The sequence below is a fragment of the Phaethon lepturus genome, unplaced genomic scaffold (genome assembly GCF_000687285.1).
Source record: "Phaethon lepturus isolate BGI_N335 unplaced genomic scaffold, ASM68728v1 scaffold2305, whole genome shotgun sequence".
NCBI classification, from domain to species: Eukaryota; Metazoa; Chordata; class Aves; order Phaethontiformes; family Phaethontidae; genus Phaethon; species Phaethon lepturus.
Genome location: NW_010542489.1, coordinates 42,235 through 66,584, shown reverse-complemented (window position 1 = coordinate 66,584; position 24,350 = coordinate 42,235). Strand labels below are relative to the sequence as shown.

Sequence of the window (24,350 nt, the reverse complement as noted above, 5' to 3'; positions counted from 1 at the left end):
ATTAGCTGTACGTATGTGTAATGCTGCTGCTGTCTGTGGTCGCCAGTATTTCCTGTGGAAAAGCAGATTTGCAGCACGTACTTTAATTAGCGGGACGTACCCCTGCAGATCAGGAGGGGGGTCAGACGGGATCCCATGGAAGTTGCTGGGACCGGTTTAGCGTATAGCACCTGGTTTGGAATGGGGCCGGGTTGGGGGGTAAATGCCTGATGCCGCTGGTAGCTGGAACGTCCCCCCGCACTGCTGCTGGAGGCCAGACCTGCTCCTCTTCTCCTGGTGCGTCTCTTCGGAACGCGGCTCCGTGCCTGTCTCCGGCGCACAGGGCGGGTGATTTAAACTCTGCCCGTGAGAAGGACTTGGTCTGTAGCTGCCAGAGAAACTCAGGAGGTGGACATTGTCGTGCCGTTTCAGAAACCGGCTGTGCGACTCCAGTCAGGCGCTGTCGCGCCGAGTTATGGTGAGAAAACAACAATGCCTCTCTTGATAAAGGGGAAAAAAAAGAAAGTCTTGCACGGTCCAAATTTTGACATACAATTTAAATCGTCTTTCTGCATCCTGTGGACTTGGAGCTGTCAGAAAGGCAAAGCCTGTGTTTGAATGGAAAAGCTTTTTATTTCTTTAAAAAGTGTACCAACTATAATTATCCATAACTACGCAGGCCTGTTTTAATGCTGTTTTATAATTACAGGTCTTAATGCTAGATTATACAAAGTCATTTATAAATAGTCAGAACAGAGGGACTTGGGGAGTTTTTAACCTGTAGATTGCTGTGGGTTGTGGCAGCTGATGGGATTTTGCCTGTATATGTACGGGGTGAGCTGTGTAATGATTGATGAATCCCTTAATTAACTCCCAACAAGTTAAGATTTATGGCCTCATATCTTTTTCTCCTGACACATCTGTGTTTGTCACTTTTGAAGACATGGATAAGCCATTTCTCCAAAAGCTTTTGTGGGTATCTGAAATGTTTCTGAGGTATTTTGCTTAGTGTAGCAAGATTAGAGTTTTATGATATAAAATTTGTGAAATTTTATGGCATGAGCAATGGAATTGGGGTGGATGTTGGTTGTGTGCTAGAGGGTACTATCTCCTTGAATACTAGATACTATTTTAGATTTATTTGGGGTACACAATCATGTATGAAATGAACCAAAACCAATGAACAAATGGAAATGCAGTGGGGACACTGAAATGAGGTTCTGTTAAAAACAAAGATAATTTAAAAAATACAGCTGTGGAAAGATCACTTTTGTGATGCACTAAGCTCAAAGAAAAAAAAAAAAAACAACAATGTTATTTGGTAGCCTGAAATTATTTGGTTGGAAACAATACTCGTAGATGGCATGAGGAAACAATTCATGTGGATGCAGTGTGGCTCTTGCTCTCTCCAGTGGGAAAATGCAGCCATGCTGAAGTCAGTCCAAAAACACTGAGATCAATAGACACAGGGTATCAGTTTAAGCCTACAAAGAGTCTGTTGTAAATTGAAGGGGAGTAAAGAAATACGTGGAGAGGCTATTGTAAGATGAATTGCATCAAATATTTGTGGGATAAGAGCGAGTTAGAAAAGTGAAATTTTACTTCCCTGAAAAAAAAAACATTCTTGCTACCAGAAAAAAGCATTTATTTAATGGAAATTTAACAAAAGGCATGTTTTTTTTTTACTGCAATTTCTGCATATTAAGAAGCCTTTCCAAAACCAGAAAAGAGAGTCCCTTTACAAGAAGTAGTCTTATCTGAATTCATCACCAGAACTAAATCTTCAGTTCCATCCTAACCACTGATAAAAAATCAAGTATGGGGATACGTTTCATAACTCCAATGTGTCTCTGCAGTGGAAGTACTGCCTGTGTCCCACTGTGTTTGAACTTTGCGTATTTAGGTTGTCTAAAAAACTACTCTTTAGCTATCTATAATTCCATAGAAATGATTAATGACAGTTCAAAATGCAACTCCTCTTGCAAGTCTTAAGTTGCAATAGATTTCGTCGGCAGAGACGCCCCTTCAGATTCAGATTCTGGTCCACCCTATTGCTACTTTTCTGAGAGTTATATCTTGGGGGTTTGTTGGGGTTTTTTTAATCCTATCCATAAGTTGATGTTTGAGGAAACTGATCTTTCCTCTCACTGTAAACCGTCTTTCAGAGGGGTGTAACTGAAAACCCTTCTGAGCTTAAACTAGTTTGAGAAAAAGATCTTCAAGTCATGTAAGTTGTAAACTGTCATGCTATCACTGAGGGTAGATCCAGGATGTTTGTGAGTCCTTTGTTAAGACGGGATAATTCCAGTCTGTCATGAGACCTAGGTCTGTTTAAAAGAGCTCAGTTTCAGGTAACGTTGTTACTCAGAATTTAGCTGTTTCCCTTTGGTTATTGTTCATAATGGGAACTCTACTTGCATCTCTTATATGGAACCTGTTACGACCTAGTATGATCTCAGTAGGAAAATGAAGATATATGAAAAGAGGAGACTTCAAGGATAAGGGGTGTGGGAGCATTTCAAATCCAGAAAAGGGACCGATAAAGCTGTAGAAATAATGAAAGACCATCTGTGAATGGTTTTACCTTCTATCATGTTGTTTTCTGCTTGTGAGCCTACCGGTGATTGATCCTTTGCTGCTACAGGCTTTGATAGACACTGTCCTTTTGGAAGTCATTTCCACAAGGGTTTTTTTGTTTGGGGTTTTTTTGTTTAAATCTTTGTGGAAATTTCCCAGAAGCTCATAAGGAGTAAGTAATTTCTGTGAAACTGTCATGTTGGTGTTTGATGTTAAAGGGATGAGATTTCTGAGAGGCCAGATTATGCCTAACTCATGTTGGCTATGGAGAGACCTACCTGAAAACAAATCACAGTCGTCGTCTGAGGTGCGTGACCCTTACCTAGGGTTGTGCAACTGTTTCTTTGAGTGTCCTAGTAACTTGGAAGGCCAGTGCAGATTAGATCTGTAACTTCGCCACCTTAGCTATTTTAGCAATTTCTGATGAGCACGTGGCTTGTAATTTAAACTGGATGAGAGCTGCATGAGGAAGGAAAAAGTTTCTTCTTCCTTCTCTAGCGTCACTGTAGGGTTAGCCTGCAGTCCAACCCATAGGTTTTTGGTTTAGATCAAAAACATAATCATCTCTGTTATTGCTAGTGCATGGAGGTGGTCACCTCTATTGCCTCGCTGTGCGTGTTTTTATAAATTCCCCTCAGAAAAAATCATCCCTGTTGGGAACAGTGACAAGCAGAAGGCGATGATGATCTGCAGCATGCCAGCTGAACGCAGTAGAGGAAACCGTATATTCACTGATAAAGTTAGCAGAAGAGCTTTACTTCAACATGATAGTCAAACTCTCCTTGTGAAGCAATGTGACAGAATCTGGGTTATTCTGGGTTAACAGCAGTAGGAGTTTTTAACACAATTTGAGTATATTGTATGTAACACAAGTCATCGATACAAAGGGAGGCATCCTCTCTCTCTATTGTATTGTCAAAGTGAATTGTTGTGGAGAGTTTTGTAGATGGTTTACAATATTTTCAGTCATCTTATTGAATATAAATGTCCTCAAGTATAGCACATTACTATGAAATAATTGACTAATGATTTTGTGTCCCTCCCTTTTGTATACAAAAACTGAGACAACTGCTTAGTGCTGATTTTCAGAAAGAGAAATTTTGTAAAACCCAAGCTCCTATTAAGGCAGTATTGAAATGGGTAACCAAAATATTACACTTGGAATCAATAGCAAATTGTATCTTGGTGCGGTGCAATGCAGAATATGAATAATTCACATTAATTTCAGGAGGGAGTTGCATGGTTTCTGCAGAAGAAAAGCTTGAGATCTGTCGCGTCAAACATAGCTGTAAAATGCTGAATTCAGTGGGCTAGTAGAAAACTGCCAGTAAGAGTCTATCTGGTGATCTCTGTCTTTATACATATGCTTCGCTGCAGACACGTAGGTGGGAAAGCCTAGAAGACAGAATTCAGGTAGGATGTACGAAGTGTTAGTCTGTTGGACTAAGTCAAACATTAATAGAAAATACAGATTGCTTCTCTATGTACAAGCAATAGGTGGTGATCAGAACAGGCGATGTGCAGCTGAGTATAGGTTCTGGTAGGGGTGTTTTTGTCTGAGGGTTTTTTTGTCGATTTTTTTTTTTTTTTAATAAAATCTAACTTGGCTCAGGAGGCAGAGCTCAAAATGAGATCATTAGAAACAAAGTAAGTTCTAACAAAGGGCTGTTTAAAGTCACTGTTTGTTTTCAGACCCAGTTGACTGCTGCTAAGAACCATTTCGTGCTCAATATGCCAAATCGTATGGACATGCTCCACCTCACAGCAGCCCCACACATGGTTCAAGAGGCTGCTGGGCTTTTGAAATGCAGTGCTTTAACTGTGAAGTGGAAAATCAAAATGTGGTAATTAGAATCATAAATACTAGATTTTTGAGGAGGGAGCAGTATTACTTTAGCCTGTCTTTTCAACTTTTACATACAATAGTCTTCAGTTTCCTTGTTCATAACTTCCTGTTTTCCATGAAATATTTCTTTATTTTTTTTTCTTTCTTTTCTTCTTTTGACTATGTCTACAGGATTTCTGACTTCTCATTCCACTCCTTATTACAGATGCCCCTGCTTAGCACAGTGACCCATTATGCCACCCATGCACATACCCTGATTTTCATGAACAATGTTGCTTTAATTAATCCCAGAAGTCGTCTGCATTTTAATACCTCACTGGACCCCTCTATTTTGAAGACCAAGCCAGAAGCTTTTTGGGTTCAGATTATCCTGTAAGATTTTCAGTAGTGCCTGGCTTGGATGAAAACTGGGTTTTCCAATGAGATAAAGATTCTTTCAGTCTTTCTAAAAGTTGAAGATACACACACATTATCAGAGAGTCTCCAAAAATTTGGAATGTGGGCCTGAATTTTAAGTCAGGATTTGTCTGTGATTTTTACAATGTGTGTTCTTCCTCGTGTATGCTTTTTTTATGTAGCTATAGTTTGAATTTACATTTTCACGTGTCTTACCTTGATCTGGCTATAGGTAGGAAGTATAGGTAGCGTACCTTAACAGCAAATCTTCATTCACTTAGTACAACCCTGAATTTGTGTTGTCAGAAAGCTTAGATTATCAATGTCCAAATGTTTAATTGCTTAACCATCCCAGATCTGCGAACCTGAAAAGATCCTCGCGACATGACAGTAACACTCTGTTGTGCACATGTGTGAAGTTTTATAAACACAGACCTTTTGGCTTGCTAGCAAGTTACTTTATTTTATTTTACTTTATTTTTATATCAGTTTTGGTTAAATACATGCGGATGATTGTTCCTTAAAAGCAAAGTTGACAATAGCTTGCGTCGGGAGACATTCTGTCTTCTTACGGTCTCTCGCAAATGCAAAACCAGATGGGTGTTCTTTTAAAGGAATTGCATTTCATTATACAGTCTTCTTAGGTGAATTTTCATGTTTAAGAAGCCAGAATGCAAGAGAGTGCTATATTAGTGTATTATTCTCACAACAAACAAGCCACTGTTCTGTTGCTACCTGCTTGGCCATTGTTCCCAATTGTGTATGCATTGCGGTGGTATTTGGATGGTTTCCTGCTCTCTGCCAGCACAAAAAAGGCATTTCTGTTACAATGGCCCCTAACCACACAATGACGGCATTAAGGATTTATTTGGAGGTTTCATTATTTTCTCCTCTTTTGTTCCTTCCAGGATGTCTTCCAAGCGACCAGCCTCTCCGTATGGGGAAGCAGATGGAGAGGTAGCCATGGTGACAAGCAGACAGAAAGTGGGAGAAGAGGAGAGTGACGGGCTCCCAGCCTTTCACCTTCCCTTGCATGTGAGTTTTCCCAACAAGCCTCACTCTGAGGAATTTCAGCCAGTTTCTCTGCTGACGCAAGAGAACTGTGGCCATAGGACTCCCACTTCTCAGCACAACACAATGGTAGGTTTGCTAATGGTCTATTGTGCTTACATCCATTCTTTGAATTCTGCCTCTACAGTAGTTTGGCATCCAGATCTGTACTTTATGGAGTAGACAATGCACAGTTACACGTACAGAACATGCTACAATAATGTGAAAGCTTTGACCTAGCTGGACTGCCTTTACCCTCCGCTACAAATGCTAAATCGCTTGCAGTGCAGACTCCGCTTTTCCTCACCTTTGCCTGCTGGCATTTAGGGTGCTAAAATTTTTTAGCTACAGTGATGTGGATTTGAAGTGTATGTGTTCAGCAAACAGTAAATGGGTTTGGAACACTGTAAGTGAGAGTCATGTTTGGCATGGTGTCTGAAATATCGCCCCAATGCCAAGTTTATGCAATAGTAAGGTCTGTATAAAGGGTAAAAAAGGCAACTTTGGATTTTGCTGGTTTTAAAAATTCACATCTGATGTGTATTTCACACGCCACAGATACCTAGAAGAAAACTTGCTGTGCTTCCGGAATTAAATTAGCCTACCGCTTCTTCACTCGTGAATTCCCACCTTTTTGTGCACTTTACAAATGACACCGTGCACTTAATTTATTACATTTGGCATCCCACTGGAAGTCCAGAACTGGCTTTATCTAAAAGCAGGCAAACAAAAAGAACAAAAAGCAATGCCATGTTCCTCGGTAGTATCGTAGCATCACTGTTGTAACGTGACGTGTTTTGGGCGCTTCGTGCAGAGTACTGTGATAAATTTTTATAAAGGTTGAAGGGTGCAGGGAAAGGCATTGAAAGCCCAGGACTTGGGCATGTCGGCAAAGCCGTCTATTGTGAACACAGTTACGCAGCTCTTGCCTGTTTACAAATTGACTGTAACTTTTCTGTTAGTCCCCCACTTTGACAAGGGCACTGACAGTTTCACTTTAAGTGAAGATAATGAATGGACCTGCGTATTTGAAGGCTTTTAAAAAGGCATCGCAAAATAGGTGATAGTGTATCCTCATAAAAGCCTGCAACAGCTCCATAGTGGTATTTAAACCCTTACAGCTCATTACGCATAAGTTAACAAGCCCTAAGTAAAAAGCCTTAGGGATTATTATTTCTCCTAGGACCAAGTCACTGGATATTCACTGAAGCTTCTCTCCTAGACAAAATAACTCACTGATCCTAATTCATTTTTCTTCCTTTTTGGTCTAATGCTTAAGTTCAAGCAGTGGTTTGGAATATTTAATTTTATTTTGTGTTACTGCAACTTTAAATGAAGAAAAAATGTCATTGGAAAAATTACTCATGGGCAGACATGTCGTTATCTTTTTCTAGTTTGTTTACTTCTTACCCTTTATCATATGTTTTATGGAGATGTAATTCATTAATATACAGTTTCAGCCAGTGGGATGTTAGGGTATATAACTGATGTATGAGCTTTGCTGTATTTTAGCCTATTTTAATGTTCCTGACAACATTTAAGTCAACAGATAAACTTGTGGTGAAACCAGTAGTGTAGAATCAGACCCTAAAGAAATAAAAACCCAATTGTCTCTTGAGGAGCCGAGCCAGGGGTATTTTAACTACACCTCACTGGAACACTTAACTGCTCTTTAACTGGTTTTAACTAACTTCTTTACTCATTTATAGTTTTTAAGACCAAGAAGTTTACCTGATGATCTAGTATGACTTCCTGCTGTGAAGGCTATATTTAATGTGATGTCAAAACAGTGTGTTCTGGCTCTTTGTAAGACAAGATACTGAATTATTGCATGTTATAGAAAGTTTTGCTGCAGTAGTGAGACGCTGTAGCCTTATCTGAAACATGTTTAGGGGGGTTACGGGGATTGGTTTTGTCTTCATATATATATTTAAGAAAATTGACAGTTTATATGAAAGTGACATTTTGGTAATATCTCTCTTTTAGTTAGGAGTGTCCTGTAAAAATCATCGTCCAGGTAGGTCAGAAAGGATGTAGCCTATGTATCTCCAGAAAGAAGGAAGTGATCAGTGTAAATGAGTAAAATAGGCATAATCACTCCCTCTGCCTTTGTGGTATGTAGTTACAAGAAGGAAGTAACTGAACCTCGTGCTTGGATAACTTTTAGATGACTTCAATTTGGGTGATTAGCAGTTATGAAAGTCATTCCCAAAGGGTATTCACTTCGGTAGCATTACAGACGTCATTTTTGCACTGTTTGAATTGACATTCTGTGCTATTTTGTTGTCTCTGGGAAGCAAACCCAGGTGCGTGCACGTGTGCGCACGCCACCGCAGAGCGCGGCCCAATACAGTTTTATTGATAAAGCTCCAGCAGTGTGCTTCACACTTCTTAATAGCTTGTCAGCTGAACTACTACACCTACTGACTGAGTCTGCAAGTGACTATGGAGTTCTCGTTTTGCAGCCACATAGTGTCCTTCGCAGGGTACACCTTTACAGATCTCTCCAACATCCAGTGAGACAGGATCAGACACACAGCCAGTCTGAAGTCATGTAGCGCATCGCTCTGCTGCAGCCCTCGAAGCCATACTGCTTTGTGTGTGACTGTTGGTTAAGACTCTTCTCCGAAGGGATTCTTAGGCATGGTATAGATCCACAGGGGTCTTTCTCTGTTAGCTACGTGTACAGCACCCATTTGCCTTAGGAACGATCCCAGCAGAAGCAAGCCACAGCTAAGGGAACTGGAAAAGGTATGAAATTATACAGCTTTGTCTCATCAGTAGGCTACGTAGCTGCATTCCTCTTGTCACCACAGCCATCCCTGCCTCCTCATATTCTGCCTCTCGGCACTGGGTCATGAAGGGATAGTTAGAAAACAAATTCAACCTTGAGAATCAATTTCTTGGCCTCACTTTTCTAGCTGCTAATTGACCCGCTGTTTCATAGGTTACTTCCAGCTGTGCTGACTTTTACAAGTCCTGCCAGCTGGGACATCCTAGGATCCTTAAGGTAAAGGGCTGTTTGCTCCAGAATGATAACTCAACAGTTTACCCAACTTAGACTTTTGAAAATTTACCCTGTTGCATTTTACCAAGTTGTAACAACTGCCAGCTTAAGAGACACAGCTCTGAATTTGGGTAACTTTCTATAAAAGGAGGGCAAAAACCTTAGAAAGAAATCTTCAAGCCTAACCAAAATTGGCAAAAGCTGCAAAACCCATTTTCCTATCAAAATGAACAGGGTATTTCTGAAGATGCTGGAACTGCAGCCAGAGAAAGGTTAGTGCAGTGGGCACAAACTGAAACTCAGGAGGCTCCATCTGAACATCAGGAAACACTTTTTACTGTGAGGGTGACTGAGGATGGGAACAGGTTGCCCAGGGAGGTTGTGGAGTCTCCTTCCTTGGAGATACTCAGAAGCCATCTGGACACAGTCCTGGGCAACTAACTCTAGGTGGCCCTGCTTGAGCAGGGGGGTTGGACCAGATGACCTCCAGAGGTTCCTTCCAACCTCAACCATTCTGTGGCTCTCTGAAAGGCAGGGGCAACTCTCGCCCAAACTCTCTTCCTCTTGATAGAAGAAACCAGATACTTACTGTAAGCAGGAAAGCTGTTCCACTGGCAAGAAAAGAAACAGTAATTTATCACACTTAAACCAAAGGCTCAGTAGAAAATACAAGGCAAATCATTTGACTTAGAATATTTCCAAGAGTCCCCTTAGGACGTTCATAGCAGGCCATAAGCTTAGCAGGGAAACACTCGAGGATTACCCTACCAGTCATTATGCCTTTTGAAGAAACCTGTTAACGCTACAGTATTTGGATAGCAGAGATAGTTATTAGCTTATATAAGTTACGAAGGTTTATTTTATTTATTTCTATTTGTCTGCCTTGCCATGTTGCTTTTGCTACCTCTCAAGACTACTGATCTTACCAACGATGTTTGTGTGCTAATTTCTGAAAATAAGAGATGTCAAAGCTAAAAGCACCTATTAAAGTATACCACGGGCATTGTACACTGGGGTCAAATTTGACCATTCTTCTTAATTGTAGAATATCGATCAAATTCTGGATGAGATTTTTAAAAAAAAAACAGTTCTGACCAAAAGGTCAAACCGGTAAGGTGTAATTTTGCTACTGTCCAGTTGTTCCAAAAAGCGTGACTGCACTGCTAACCCACGTTTGTCCTGCACTTTCAGTGGGATTTAGAATTCATCTGTACTTTAAATTGATAGGAAATATGACAGTCCACTGTTAAATAGCTTTATTGCTTCACACTAAAAATTGTTGCATTTCTGTGGTGAAAGAAGTAATTCCCCTGTAACTTGGGAATAATATTAAGAAGTTTTGGTCATATTAAGAGTAACAGTACTACTGGTCAAAGAGCTTACCGACGCATTTCTTCATTCTTTTCCTCCACTTATCCAAAATAAAAGGTTGTTTAATGCTGCATTTGAATTGTCTTACCACGTACATGCTGGCCTGCACTTCACCTGTTGGTCTGAGGTCGTCAGCATGTGAATAGTACTGGATCAGAACAACATGCGGCTAGAGTGCTTAGCTACTATTCAGAAGTTGCGAAGAGAATGGAAATCTGAATGCATATAGCTTTTTAAAAAGTCAAATAGGACTCTAATTATACTGAGCTAAAGAATGCCTATTAGAAAAAAAAAAACCCATGGTGGTTTTAGAAAAATTTTGATTTCCAGTGTACCTTTGTGCATCAAGCTTAGGATAAGTTATTGTGATGGTACAATGCACAGTGTTGTGAACACCAGAGCTGTTATTGTGCCAGCTCTAATAATGAGAATTTCATTGTTTGGGGAGAGCAGTCTCCTACACTCTAGACAAAAGTGTAATTACTTTTGAACGATGTGGAATGTGCTCAGTTTAATAGCACGGAGAATAGATTCACAAAGATTCAGATAAAGCTAGCTTGGAAGCCATATGTGCAATGTGGCAGTATGAAATTGTTAGCAGGCACCATAATTACAACACACACACACACACACACACAGAGTTTCACAGTTTAAACTATAAACTGTTGTTTTTGTAAGAGATAGACAGGCTTATCTGAACAAGACTAGTTCAATTAAAACAAAGCAGAAACGGTGATAAGTTTGCATTTGTCTTTTTTTGATGTTCTTTCCTTCCTCTCTTAATGGTAAATTGATATTTATAAGATGATGAAATTGCATCGTTACAAACATTGCATTAGAAATGTCATCACAAAAGTAGCACATGAAAGCAGTTTCCACTATAATTTCAGGCTTGTATCAGAGTTTGATCTTTTCAATCTTTACACTTGCACCATTTTAGAGAATGACTCCCTGGGCTATTAGGAAAGGGAACAAATAAAGAAGCATCAGCCAGGACCCATCAAAAGCGGTAGAAGTTGCCTACTGCATCATTTAGTCCAGACCCTAGAAAACTCTACGCAGTTATTGAGGACCAGTTGTGATGGAGCCAGAAAAAGCTTCGATGCCTCTGGTATCTTCATGACAAAATAGCTTCCACTGAAGCTGTTATAACCTGCCTGTTCTCCTTGTCATGATGTGTATTCTCCTGGGTCTCTAATCCTATCCCATCTATGTATGCAAGTAATGCTTACAGTATTTAGCGATTATTTGCAAACTATTTGTTGTGCAAGTAAACAAAAAACCCCCAAACTGTTTTCGTTCTTCAGGTGAGGCAGGGATCAAAGCCATAGTGCAATTCAGGAGCAGTACACTAGTTTATGGAAGTTCCCTTGGGTTTGTTCTCCCACTCTTTTAATACAGTGAGTTTTGCTTAATTGTGGCCGCGGAGAACCAGAGTGGATATATCATTCGCGCTGAAGTCAATGGACACAAGGACTGGCTGAAGTTTGAGATGACCCGTTGGTGTTTTGATCAGGCTCTGAAAGGTCCAAAGGTTGGTTAGGGGACAATAAGTAAGTAATGAAGTAGGAAAATATTATTTCTTTTTCCCAAGCAGGAGACTTAGAACTACATTTAAAACAATAAATTAACAAATCAAGAGCAGACTTATAATCTATAAATTGCCTGAAATACAGGGTGCAGATGACTGTAGTTTCTAAAGGCCATGAAGAGAAGTGGAAACAGCAGTTGTTTGTTTTTGCTGAAGATCATCTTACTGTGAAGCAGTCACGTTTTTAATGGATTCATTTGAATGCAGTTAAGCAGAAAATAATCAACAGAAAAGTAAACACCTTTGTTTTATAGAAGTGCTGGGAACTGTATGTATCCATTGTTTGCAAGTGATTATACGCCTAGGAATCAATTCATTGACTTTGTACTGGAAAATATCTTCATTTAAGCTTCTTGCATAAATACCAGTAAAATCTAATTCAAGTGAAAAGCTGAAAAATTCCACAGGAAAAAAGATAGGTAAACCCATAAAGCCCATAGTTGGTAGGAATATTTGAACCAGATGGTCTGTCTTACGATGAAGAGAAAAGGACTGTTAAGTGTACTATCAAAAAAATACGTAAGCCTTAAAAGAAAAAAACTTGGTCATCTTTCTAAGTGAAGTAATCTGCCCTAGGACTTCCACAGTGGACACAGTGGTTTCATTCCAAATTACTATCTCGATCCAGCCTGCCTTCTGTAAGTAGCTCAGTTTGGGATTACACACACTTAGATCCGCTAGGTAATTTCACTGAGGATTGTACATTTTTACTGGAAATAGTGCAGCATCAACTCTGCTAGGTCAGCCTAGTGGTGTATGCAGCTTTGATGGCTTGGACGTGCAGCAGTACGCCCGCAGCAGTACATCGCAGCCAGCGCCCAGAAGACTGGGACGATGATGTCTTCCAGAGAGAGATAGGCGATACCACGGAATTGGAACAAAATTTTGAAGCTACCAGTTCGAGGAGCGCTGCTGAAGATGAAGACAAGGGTATGGAGAAAGCCCCAGCAAGACTTCAAGATTAGTTTGTAGCAACAACGTAAAGAGACTAAATGGAAGTTTTCGTACTTCTTGTTACAGCGTTTGCTTTCAGCAGTCAATCCCTATCTGTGACGTAACCTAGGTAGGATATATAGTATCTCCATCCTACTGGAACTCAAACAGTTGCTGTGGACTGAGGTCCAGGTCCATCACCTGTGGCACTCTGCCCAAATTTATTCTGAAATACTGCCTTTTCTTTGGTGATAGTGAATATTTATGGTATTGTAGTGAGGCAGAAACTCTGCTGCCGATTAAACACCCAGTTCTCCATGGGTCTAGAAAGGGAAGGCAACAGAAATGTAGTGAAGTTTTCATGCGTTTCCTTTCAAACGATGAGATTACCTCTTTTGGCCAAGCTTCTGCACTGTTCAGAAGTTTGTGGCCTTGGGCTGGCAGTGTAACTACTATCAGGATAGAGAGCAGCATACCAGCCTTTCATACGCTTATCTGACCCGTGCCTCAAGGCAAGGCATGTGGGAATCTGAGTTGATTATATTTTGCCCCCTGCGTAGTGCAAAATTCTACTTTTGCGCACCACTTTGACTCATTTTCGCTTCAGTAGTTGCCCATTCGTTTTAGAACTTCCAGAATCTTTTCCCTGTGTGCTCTCTGTCTGCTCCATACGCTTCTCATATCCACCTTGCTTCCTCTGAGCAGCTGGTGTGGCTTTCTCCCTTTTTTACTGCAGGTGAGAAAGCCTTTTTCTCTATTTTCAGCTTTGTAAGAACAGTATTGCTCTATCACTTTCTGTCTGCTTGCAGTTGTCCTCTGAAAACCTTTTCCTGCCTTGCCGATTTTCTTCCTCTCCTTGTAGTCATATTTAACTTAGTCATTTTTATTATTTAATCCATTCTAAAGCCTTTTAGTAAATAGCTCATATGAAGACATTGCACAGTAAAAGAAAGTATTGTGCTATTTGCTCAGACAGAATGTCGATAAGTTAGAGGACGGTTGGTTTTTGATACGCAGCTTTACTTTCAGTAGGGATATACCAAAACTGAAATGCATTGTGAAGTATTGGTCATGGTTTCTTGAATTTCAGGGTTGCAAGGAATCTCTGTGATTATCAGCTCTGGCTCCTGGAAGTGCCAGAACCTTCTGCTACATTCCGTATTCACAGTCATGTTTCAGAGTCTTTTCTCTCACTATCAAATGTTTGTGTCTGTAGTTAGGACGACAGTCACCATTGCAGTGACAATTGGAAGCGTTTCTTTCTTTTCTGTCCTTTTAATGGCCAAGCAAAATGCTCTGCCATGTTTTTTGCCTTGTCTCTTTTAAGTACATTTTCTCAGGTTGTACAAATTTGAAGTTGGATTAGGGTGTCCCGAGGCCAGATTTCTTTCTCTAATTTTTCTTGCCACTGCCAGTGCTTTTGCAGATTCACCAAAAGTAATGATGTTTGGAGGGGTAATGAAAATGTGGCTTCGGGCGGTTGCTAGCATTGAAAGTGTCGTGTCATCCCATCTTTTCTTTTTTTTCTTTCATGGAGCTAACCACTTCCTCTTGTCTTGAGTGTATCGGTGAAATATTCTTCACTGTGATGAAGGGGTTTATTAATTTTCTCTAGAGATTCCTGGCTGGAGAAGGACCTGTGGTAAAACAGACTACAGATTTCAGCATGTGTTTGCTTATGTATGGGCATCTAACATAGGTGGGTTAACTCCTAAGGCATGTGCAGAAACCTCCCTACGGGGGAAGATTGGCATTCTGCAATGTTTCTGAACCAACCAGTGTTCCAAAGTGTTTCAAGACAATAAAACGGAGGAAACAAACTTTCTTAAGTAAAAAGAGTCCATTATGTCTGGGGTAGCAAGCTTGTCTGAATAGTTTGGCCAGCCTTATTGCCAAAGTCTCTTTAATGCTGTTAAGTTCCTTGTTTCTTTTTCCGGTTTAGGTATGGTTGTGTGACCAGATAAGGCATTTTTGCTCTTTGCAGAAGAGAAGTAAACTCAATCAATCCTGTGAATTTAGCATCACTGGATGAACCGTTGGATGTAACTGAGTGGAGTTTGTGCCCACTTTAACTAAGGATAATTTTTGCCAGAGCATTGTAAACAAGGCTGTCATTATGCATGGAAGTAGTGTGCTTCAGCATCCTTTTTTTTTACGCTTTTAAAACTGAATCCACCCCAAAGAAAAAAAGGGCTATAAAGATTAACTTTTTGTAGTTTGTACAGGCAACAGGCGAATTATATAGATTGTCCAAAACATAGACCAATAAAATCTTAACATCAGACTGTTACTATCTTTATTTATATTGTACCCAGAGCATGATTTATTTTTATAGAGACAGAATAAAGAAACATTCCTGCCCCAGAATGCTTAGCTTATGACCCTGTTCCTGCAAAATAATCTGGTTGATTAGAACCTAATGCTGATGGTAGCAAGAGGGAGGAAAGGAAGGAGAGGTCACTGACTATAACTCCTTCTGCACATAGCTTTTTGTAGGTTTGGAGTTTGATGACACAAAATAAGAAATATTATAGCAAAGGGTAAAATTATTCTGATATCTCAAATCTGAATTACTGTCGTAGATTGTATGTGCATCCCTACACTAAGTCATGTCAGAAATGGAAGCTTGCATTGCTTATTAATATTGCTAGCCAGAAATAATACAAAATATCTGTGCTTTGGACCTTCCTCTGTGTTGATTTTCAGATTGAATTTAGAGCGTGTGTTTCATCTCTGAAACTGTAAGTGAAGCTCCCCTCTTTCTCATTGCTTTCTTTTTAAACTGCTGCAGTTGCAGTCAGGAGAGTTGCTGGGGTTTGGATCCATCGGTGTTCACAGGCAGTAGCATTCGCTGAGGTTAGCATCTAGCTGCCTAGGATCCATGGGTCTCCAGAAAACAACCACATTGAAACGCAGAGCTGAGTGGATTTAGGATTCTGCAGGAGAGAGTTAGTTTCTTGTATAATTTTCAGTTAAATCTATGGGGGTTTTTATGGTATATGACAGCAGTCTCAATAGTAAATTTCCGTTGATCATGGGAATCTTGACGCAGAGAACATTTTGGCTTTCTCTGATATAGGAAGGAAGTGAGCATAAACGCGGTCACTAACACCTAATGCAACATCATGTCAGTCACAGTGTCACTTTTGGGGTGAGGATTCAAGGGTGAGGACTGGTCAGACTAAATGTTTACAAAGAGGATGTCCAGAGGTAAGCTCGTAACTTCAGGTTTAACTCTATGGTTAACGGAAGTAAATAGGGAGTAGCAGAGCGTGATTCATTTTGTCGTAACGTAGCTTCTAAGTAGGTCAGAGAAATCACACTCTAGAAGTGCCTGTTTTTCTTCATAGGTTACAACTGGAGTTTAGGGTGATAAGTTCAGCTGTTGATCCCTACAGTTTAGAAATCTGTAGTTAGATAACTTCAACCGAAAAAGCCTGGAGTGAGGGGTAATTGCCTGGCCAGAGAATTTACTTTTTTTTATAAGTAAGTATTTGCTATATAGTGCGTAGCTCTACTGGGAAGATAAAGCATTCTGCATTTCGGAGCTCAGAACACTCAACTCACTTGAGTTTGTGTCCTGTGTCTGGCTGATGTTAGAGTGTGAATCCATGGTATATTCTTTACTTTTATAAATATAAAATCTGCAAATACTCTTTTTTTTTTTCCCCTTAAATTTATATTGTCTTGACACAGACCGTAAAGCACATAGAGCGTGAGGGAGAGCAGATTGATCATTCATGATAGTTACATGTATAGGATTTGTTTAAATTCTTTTTAAACCAAGTTGATAAATTCTATTGGAAAACAGTTTTCAGAATTTTATGTTAGTGTGATTCAGTTCTGCAAAGAATACATCTTGTGGTAGATGATGTACTTTTCCTGTGTGCTTGTGGCCAGTGTAAACTTAGCTTTTGGGCAGAGACCATAGCTTCAGTTTTGAAGCTGTCAACATGACTATTGGGTAATATATTGACACAGGGCCACAGTGAATTCCCTAGTTTTCCATGTGGATAAATTAATTTGACCGAAATCTTACTTTTATATTTACGGCCTGTATCTTTATTTTGCTCTCTAAAACACCACAAACAGCTGTTGGACCTCGTACTTGTAATTTCATAAAAATTAACAAAAATGGCAAGTTTTCAGTCTACTGGATGAAATTAGACTGTATTCCCAGCTTCCCAGTTGCTGATTTATCATTGGCAATTCAATTCTCTTGTCTGTGCCTCAATTTATACGCTAGTACAATGGAAATTATACTTGTCCTTCATCCATGATGGTCTATGGCCTATTAGTGTTTCCCAGACTCATGGAGGTTCTTGAATGCCAGAGAGATCGGGGTTCAGTTCACCAAAGTTTAGGCACATAAAACTTAGGTGTCCAGGCTCTCTTCACAGTTTATGGAAAAAGATAACCACCCTCCTAGAACAATCTTTCCAATCTTAAAATAAGCATCTAAGACAAGAAAGATGAATTACCCTCTGAAAGTGCTTGTCTATTGACTATAGAGGGAGCCTTGATGACTAGTTTAGACTAGATGTCTAATTTTGGGCTAAAATTAGGTGAGAGTAATCCCATTCACAGTACACGGTGGAGTTAAAGAAGTAACACACATTCCTGTATAAATATTCCCTCATATTTTTTTAGAAGTAACCATGTTCAAGCTCATCTTTTTTTGAGAGTGTGTGTGAAAATTCTAGCAGACTTCTTTTTTAACTCGCAGTGGTGGTATTTAGTGGGTTTTGGAGAATTGGGTATTCCCTAAAAGCAAACCTTTTGTTGTATAACCAGCCAGCAACGTTCAAATGATAAATTTTACATTTACATGTACGGTTTGAAACGTGTTGGTTAGCAACACGAATTGGAGAACAGAAGCAATCCAACAGGCCTTTAAAAGGTTATTTTGAGAGGATTCTGTCAATATTGAAAAATGGCATTGATCCCAGTGGTTTTCCCCATTTTTAAATTTAGGGAATTACTTCTCGATTACTATTAGAAACTTATGTGCTTAATAAAGCATTCATCATTCTTACTATCAGCTGCAATGAGTGTAAAATTTTGTTACTGAATTTAATTCATGCAAGAGAACACAGTGTATATAACCTGTTGTGTCTGAAAGATTTGATTTAGCCGTGCTCCGTCACTTTTATAGCAGTACTGGCAAGTCTAAATGGCATGCTTAATTGATAGACCTAGCAATATATTAGTAAAGAAACTAGATAGATAAGTTCCAGTCTTACTCTGCAGAAACCTGTCTGCTGTGCTTGTTTCAATTCTATTTATGTCCTCATCTATGTTTAATCCAGAAAGTGGGTATATATACATGTGCGCGGTTTCACATTTTGGCACCGTATTTGGTATATTGTGTGCTGTGACTTGTATCATGCCTGCAGGCCATAGGAAAACGACACAAATTAAATGTGAAATAGAGAGGAGACATAATTTAAAACTTGCATGTTCTAGAGATGCAGTATGGCATATGAGAGTTGCACCATATTGCAAAAAATTCGCCCTATTTCCCCAACAAGACGACGATGTTTTCAGCTGTGCAGGCTGCGGGAGACATAGGCAGCTTTCGGAGCTGTGCGCTCGGAATAGCTGTCGCTGCGTTTGTTCGAGGCGGTATCATGACCGCTGCTACACGTGCTCTGTCTTCTTTTCCTTCCTGTCTAACCGCACAGGTCAGCGTTCTCCTCTGCCCTCTTCTGTGATTCTGTAATTATATTTATTTTACATAGACACGCGAGTTCCCTTTTCCCTTTTACATATGTTGTTTTGCTTCATGCTGAGAAAACTCCACAGCCTGACAGGGCGCTTTTTTTTCTTTTTTTGCCTTTTTTTTTTTTTAAGTACTCCAAATTCTATCCAGCTTTAAACTCTTATGTTTATAACCCTGAATATCTCGAAAATGTCTTTACCTAAAACACTTTATGGTTTTATTACCAGGTTTATGCCAGTAATAATATTCACATCAGCTTTCTTAGGGATAATCTTTAAGCAGAACCTAGCAAGAAAGGCTTTGAAAACTATCATTCCCAGGAACGCAAATCTCGGAACATGAAACATCGGTTTAATCGCCCTCTCTGACAACTTAACACGACAGATTGAAAAATACAAGCCGATATGGAAGTGGGATCAATGGATTATCAAAGTCCTAAACATCTTCTCTTGGGGAGGGGGGGCTTTGGGGTCCGTTGGCATGCGTAAGACATGAAGTTTGCATAGCTTACCGCAGATCCGATGCTGTCTGACTGGCAGGGAAGTTGGGAGAGAGAGAGAGAGATTTACATGAGGGAACTCAGGGGGCTTTGTCACGGCAATTGTATAAAGTGATACACAGTGCAAATCGACTCGAGCATGTCCCTGGATAGCAGGCGGTTTACAGCCTCTTCGAGCAGAGATTACTGCTTTATCTTGTCATACTAAATTAACGTGGCAGCACACTGTTAAACAGTGGTGACCTCTTCATCTGTGGAAATTGCTGCCTAGAGGAGAGATGGTATTTAAGACTCTCTCTCTCTCTCTTTCTCCCCTCCCCACTTTCTCTCCCTCTCCCCCTCCTTCCCTCCCTCCTTCTCTCTATCTTGTCTTTTTTTTTTTTTTTTCCTGTAGGGCCCTGAGGCATTTTTGGGTTAGGTTGTAACATTAAAGACAAAAAGAAAGAAAGAAGGGGGGAAGGGAGAGGCTTTTAACATCAAGGTGACAACAGCTATGTGTTAATTGAGCCTTTGTTGTTTGATTAATAGCCACTTTGGTGTAGAATATTAAGACAGTTGTTTGGACAACTTTCTAAAAATGACATGTCCTTTCAGTAAACTGGGATTAAGCAATGTTCCCTGGTCTGCACATTTTAACTCCTTATTGATATCGCATTTAGTCCTAAGCTTGCTGCTATTGAGGAGCGTGTCGTCCAGCTCTTCTGGCACCGTCCTCAGCTGGCGTACATTGACATAGCTCTCTCCAGTGGCACTCCAGTGAGCTGCTCTCGTGCTGGTATTACTGAGGGTCAAGGTGATGAAGAGACTGCTGAAATGTAGTGCGGCTCTTGTGTTTGACTGTATCAGAGGATTTTTAGAATTAAATAATGATCCTAGAAATACAGCTAAGCGGGAAAAGGACCGTAGCCCTTTCATTGGGCTGGCAGTGTGATACAGAAGAATGGGAAAAATAAATCTCGTGTTCCCGTCTTTTTCAGTACGCTGACGCGACGAAGGAGAGAATGACATTTCTTCCTTAGACCAGGTTTTCTGTTCCTGATTTTTATGTCTGCTATGCAGTGATTCATTGTGGGTCCAATCCAAAGCTCTTTGAAGTCAATATAAAGACAGCTTTGTCTTTAATAGGCTTTGGATCAAGGCCCACATGACCTTAGGCAAATTATTGCGTATCAGTGTTATGAAGTGCTTTTAAATTTGCAAGCATACATGTCCAAAGGATTAATTTTGCTATATTTTTTTATCAGCAGTTGAGAGGCCAGGTGAAGTCAGGTTGGCCAGCCTAGTACTGGAGATTGCCATATGTACTGAAAGCGGTAACATTATGGCTGCATGTTTGGGTGAAGGAGTCTTACCCTATGTCTTCCTTTGCTGACTCTTTTAGTCTTTAGCAAGTTCCGTTCCTCCATCGTTGAGGTTATCAGTTGACAAGAGTCAAAAACTCAAAACCTCTGGGATGCTATAGGACTTTCACTACTTCAGTCATATGAAGAAGGTTATGGAAATTTAGTGATCTGAGATGGAAAAGGACTTTAAGATCATCTAGCTTGGATTTTTCCTTGCTGTAGACAATTGTTCCTTACTGTGAATTTCTTGAGCTGCCACCTACACAGATTCATGCAAAATTCTGTGCATTTTGTATTGTACATTTTGTATGTAACATTTTCAGAGGCAAGCTTTTATTCACTTCTCTGAGATGCCAGCAAAGCTTATTTTTGCAGCAGAATATTTGCCATTTGAGATGCAATGTATCTGTGAACACCAATGTTATCATTGTTTTCTTCGGATGAATTTTGAAAGCCATTGAACTAAGCACTCACACTAGAGATGTGGAAAGGACTGACTTCCTGATTTATTATTTTTAGAAATCAATGCATTTGATAATATATGTACAGCTTACAGAGGCCATGTAAGTGGCTCATGAATCGATCAACAGCCAGCAAAAATGAAAGCTAACGAGCTCATTTCAGTAGCAAGTTGCTCATTAGCAGGTAGGCTCACTGATCTTTCAGGTTTTCCAGTTCAAAGTCACATGGTCTTTCCATGTTCTTGGAAGAAGTCGTTTCCTTGAAAAGAACAAAGCAGAAGGAGAAAGCATGACAAGGTTTTGAACATTTTCTCATTGCTTTGACATATACGTTTACAGTAAATGCTTGATATTGGGCTAGAGGGGCAGCTACCTGATGGTATGCAGGGCTAAGTCCGTGCCCATCACTGTAGTACCAACAACTTTCAGCAGCTAAAATTGAATTTACAAGTTGTACGGGAAGAGGAGTGTGGAGGCCTCTTCTCTGCTTCTGCATAGATATTGATACATTCCCAGCACAGCGTTTTCAGCCCAGGTTTTCTCCAGCTCAACAGTTAGATGCGGGATGCTAGGAACTACATGACTGTGCAGAGCTAGGCAGAACGTGCTTCCCCCCAATTCACCGTTGACACCGTGGCCCATCCTGGTTAGATAACACCAGGCCTATGTCCTCCTCTCTCCTAGTAATAAATATTTGATGCCTTGTTTGAAACACTTTGGTGGTTCCAGTCGGACTTTTGTAGGGTGTACGCAAAAACAAACTCCTTTGGCCCAGGTGTTATCCTTCTTGGTAGAGATACCAAGAGCTGAAGAAACATGGGAATTAACCTCTCCCTGGGAAGTACTCTAAGGGGCAGTACTAAGCAGTATTGTGGATTTTATGTGCTAGGGCTCCTAAAAACCTGCTCTGAGGCAGGTTTATCTTTGTGCACTGAGTATGTTGGTGTCCAGCGCTAGCATTGATTTTGTTTTTTTTCCCTTTTAGTAAAGAAGCAAATTCATTACTAATCTTTTTGAAAAGCAAACCCACTGCTTTAATTACCAAACCTTTGCTAGAAAATTCTTGAATCCTTATTTATATACGTAAGTACCTATGTAGAAATAAAAGATGTGTATATATACAAACACAAATATTTTAACTATCTCCTATAGACACGAGAAATACACTGCTCCTAATCAGACCGGAAAAAAACAAAATTCTTGACAAGAGTTGCCTAAGGCCCCTGCAAAAGAGGGACTCTTGAAACATTTTTAAAATAATTTTTTAAAAGACAGATTTTCCAAATCTCAGGAATAGATTTTCAACTCCCTGATTTGGCTTGAAATGAGTTGGCTAAATCAGTTTCTTTTTCTTTTAAATAAGTCTATAAAGCTTTGATGAATCTGGCTCATTGTTTAGCACTTATCTCATGAGTAAAGCTTGAGAGGTTTGGCTTGAAACTTACCAAATCACATCTTTGGAAAATGGCCCAAGCCTATTGATTTATTTGAAAATAAAATAAAATAAAATAAAACCCAAAGCAAAACACAAGTAAAACCCCCTGATCCAGCTTAGTGAGTAAGTCCCTTACAGATCTATAGAGCCTCTACTGAAGGAGCCCGTCTATCTCTCAGTGTATGGGAGCCCTGCACTTTATGGAATTGTAGAGCTGAGAGGGATTGCGAGAGGTCATCCAGTCCCAGCTTCAATCCAGGGATCAGCTGTGCCAGTGTCATTTCTATCAGATAATAGTCTAACTTCGACTTACAACCTGCCAGTCTGTCTGTCCCCGGGTATTGCTGTCTTTCCCATTAGAAAGTTACTCCTAATGTGTAACTCAAATCTTTCCTGCTTCAGTTTTAGCTCATTAATTCTCATCCTAGCCACTGCAGCAAGAGGAATATAGTTCCTCTTTTCAGCAAATGTTTTTGTATTTGAAGCCTGGTATCATCTCCCTTCTTCTCAGGCTTGTCTTTTGGTATGTGGAGTGCTTGTTCTCCACCATATATTTCTAAAAATATTTTACTGTATTTTGGTTCCCAGAAACTAATAGTGGTGGAAACATTTACACTTTGACAGCTATGTCTGCTGCTCAACAACAGATGATTTTCCATTAATGACAACGATGTCTGCAGCAGGTACATTGGAGATGCTACTGAAAATCTCTTAATTTGAAGTGAGAACAGACTCAGGATGGCTCAGTCATGGTTTCATAAATGGTGCCGAGTAGTTTTTTTCAATTAACTTGCAGTTAAATCCTCTCTGGTACTAGCCTGTCTAGTTGGCTGTGGTTAAATTTTCAAACGGAAGGAAGTCTTTGTGTGCCACTGTTTCCTTAGTACACTGGCAGAAGACAAGTTTTGGGGCTGCTTAGCTTTGCAGAGCTCTGACTGCATAGCTGTGGAATAGAAAAACGGATTATAGTGCCTCTTGCATATCAAAAGAATTGCCAGTGAAGTCTGACTGCAGGATCCTTTCTTACAGGGAGGAGGAAGAAGAAACGTTAAGTCTCAGGTCCCAGAGTGAGTTTCCAAGACAAGGAGTTGGCAAGGAGGAAGTCTTTTACATTTAAGACATTTGATCTGGAAGTCAATGGGAAAAAATAAACATCAGGCCTCATGAAATCAATTATCTGAGTCACGTTTAAAAAGTACTCAGTCCTCTGAAAGTAATTATTTTCATGTGTACAAGATAAAGTGTGCAACAGATTGAAAATAAAAATCCATTTCCTTTTATGATCTTTCTTATGAAAGGAATGATTCCTTTCCTTCAAAAGAATGATTCCTTCTTATGAAGGAATCCACTGTTTGTACAAGCTGAAATCACAGAATCACAGAATCACACAGAAACACTAGGTTGGAAAGGACCTTCAAGATCATCAAGTCCAACCATTAAAGTAACTGATATCATGAGGGTTGTGCTTTTCTGAATTTTACGGATTTAATAAATCCTCTGGTAAAAGGAGTTATCAAGTAAATCTTCCCACTTTATTAGAAGACACTTAGTAGAATTGATGTTGATATCAGTCAACAGTTCTTTTTCTACTGTGTTTTGGGCTACTGGATAAGAGAGAAGCCACATTCCCCTTAAAGCGATTCTTTCTCCCTTGTGTCTCTATTTTTGCGTTTTGAGATTTGGTCTTGTGACCACCAGGAAGAAGGTATACGTATGAGCCACCTGGAAATCACAGCTGTTTGTGCTCGTGGAACTTGATGCATTTTCACAAAGCAGTGAAATAAGTGCTGACCTTACAGGGAGAGCGAAGACTAGGAAGATAGTTGATTTGCTGTGCACCACTGCTTGTTTTGGAGCTCTGCTGTGGTAACCACAACTCCAGGGGTGAATACTTTGTGATTTCTTCCCGTCTGTGCATCTGAGAGAGGCTAGAGATCCGTCTAGGGTACAGTGGAGTAAAGGGGTGTGCTTTACTGCCAAAGGAAAACCAGTATACAAGACAAGATGGCAATGATGGGTGAAATTTCCAGTTGATCATGAGTGGATCTTCACGTGGTGAAGCCCTTTTCTTTCCACACTCCCTCCTGACACTTCTTCGGAAGTGCAGAGTGCTACTGCGAAGTCATTGACGGCAGATGAC

The 24,350-nt window shown here is 40.0% G+C and overlaps 1 protein-coding gene across 1 annotated transcript in view; it reads left to right on the top strand.

Moving 5' to 3' along the window:
- Positions 1 to 209: 209 nt before the first annotated feature.
- Positions 210 to 24,350, top strand: part of LOC104621512 (transcription factor SOX-6-like) — a gene marked incomplete at its 3' end in the record, with an annotated part of 56,653 nt that continues 32,512 nt past the window's right edge. Inside the window, exons 1-2 of the mRNA XM_010288025.1 lie at positions 210 to 457; positions 5,707 to 5,938. Coding sequence (XP_010286327.1) covers positions 210 to 457; positions 5,707 to 5,938 — 480 coding nt within the window. The remainder of the gene's footprint in view (positions 458 to 5,706; positions 5,939 to 24,350) is intronic.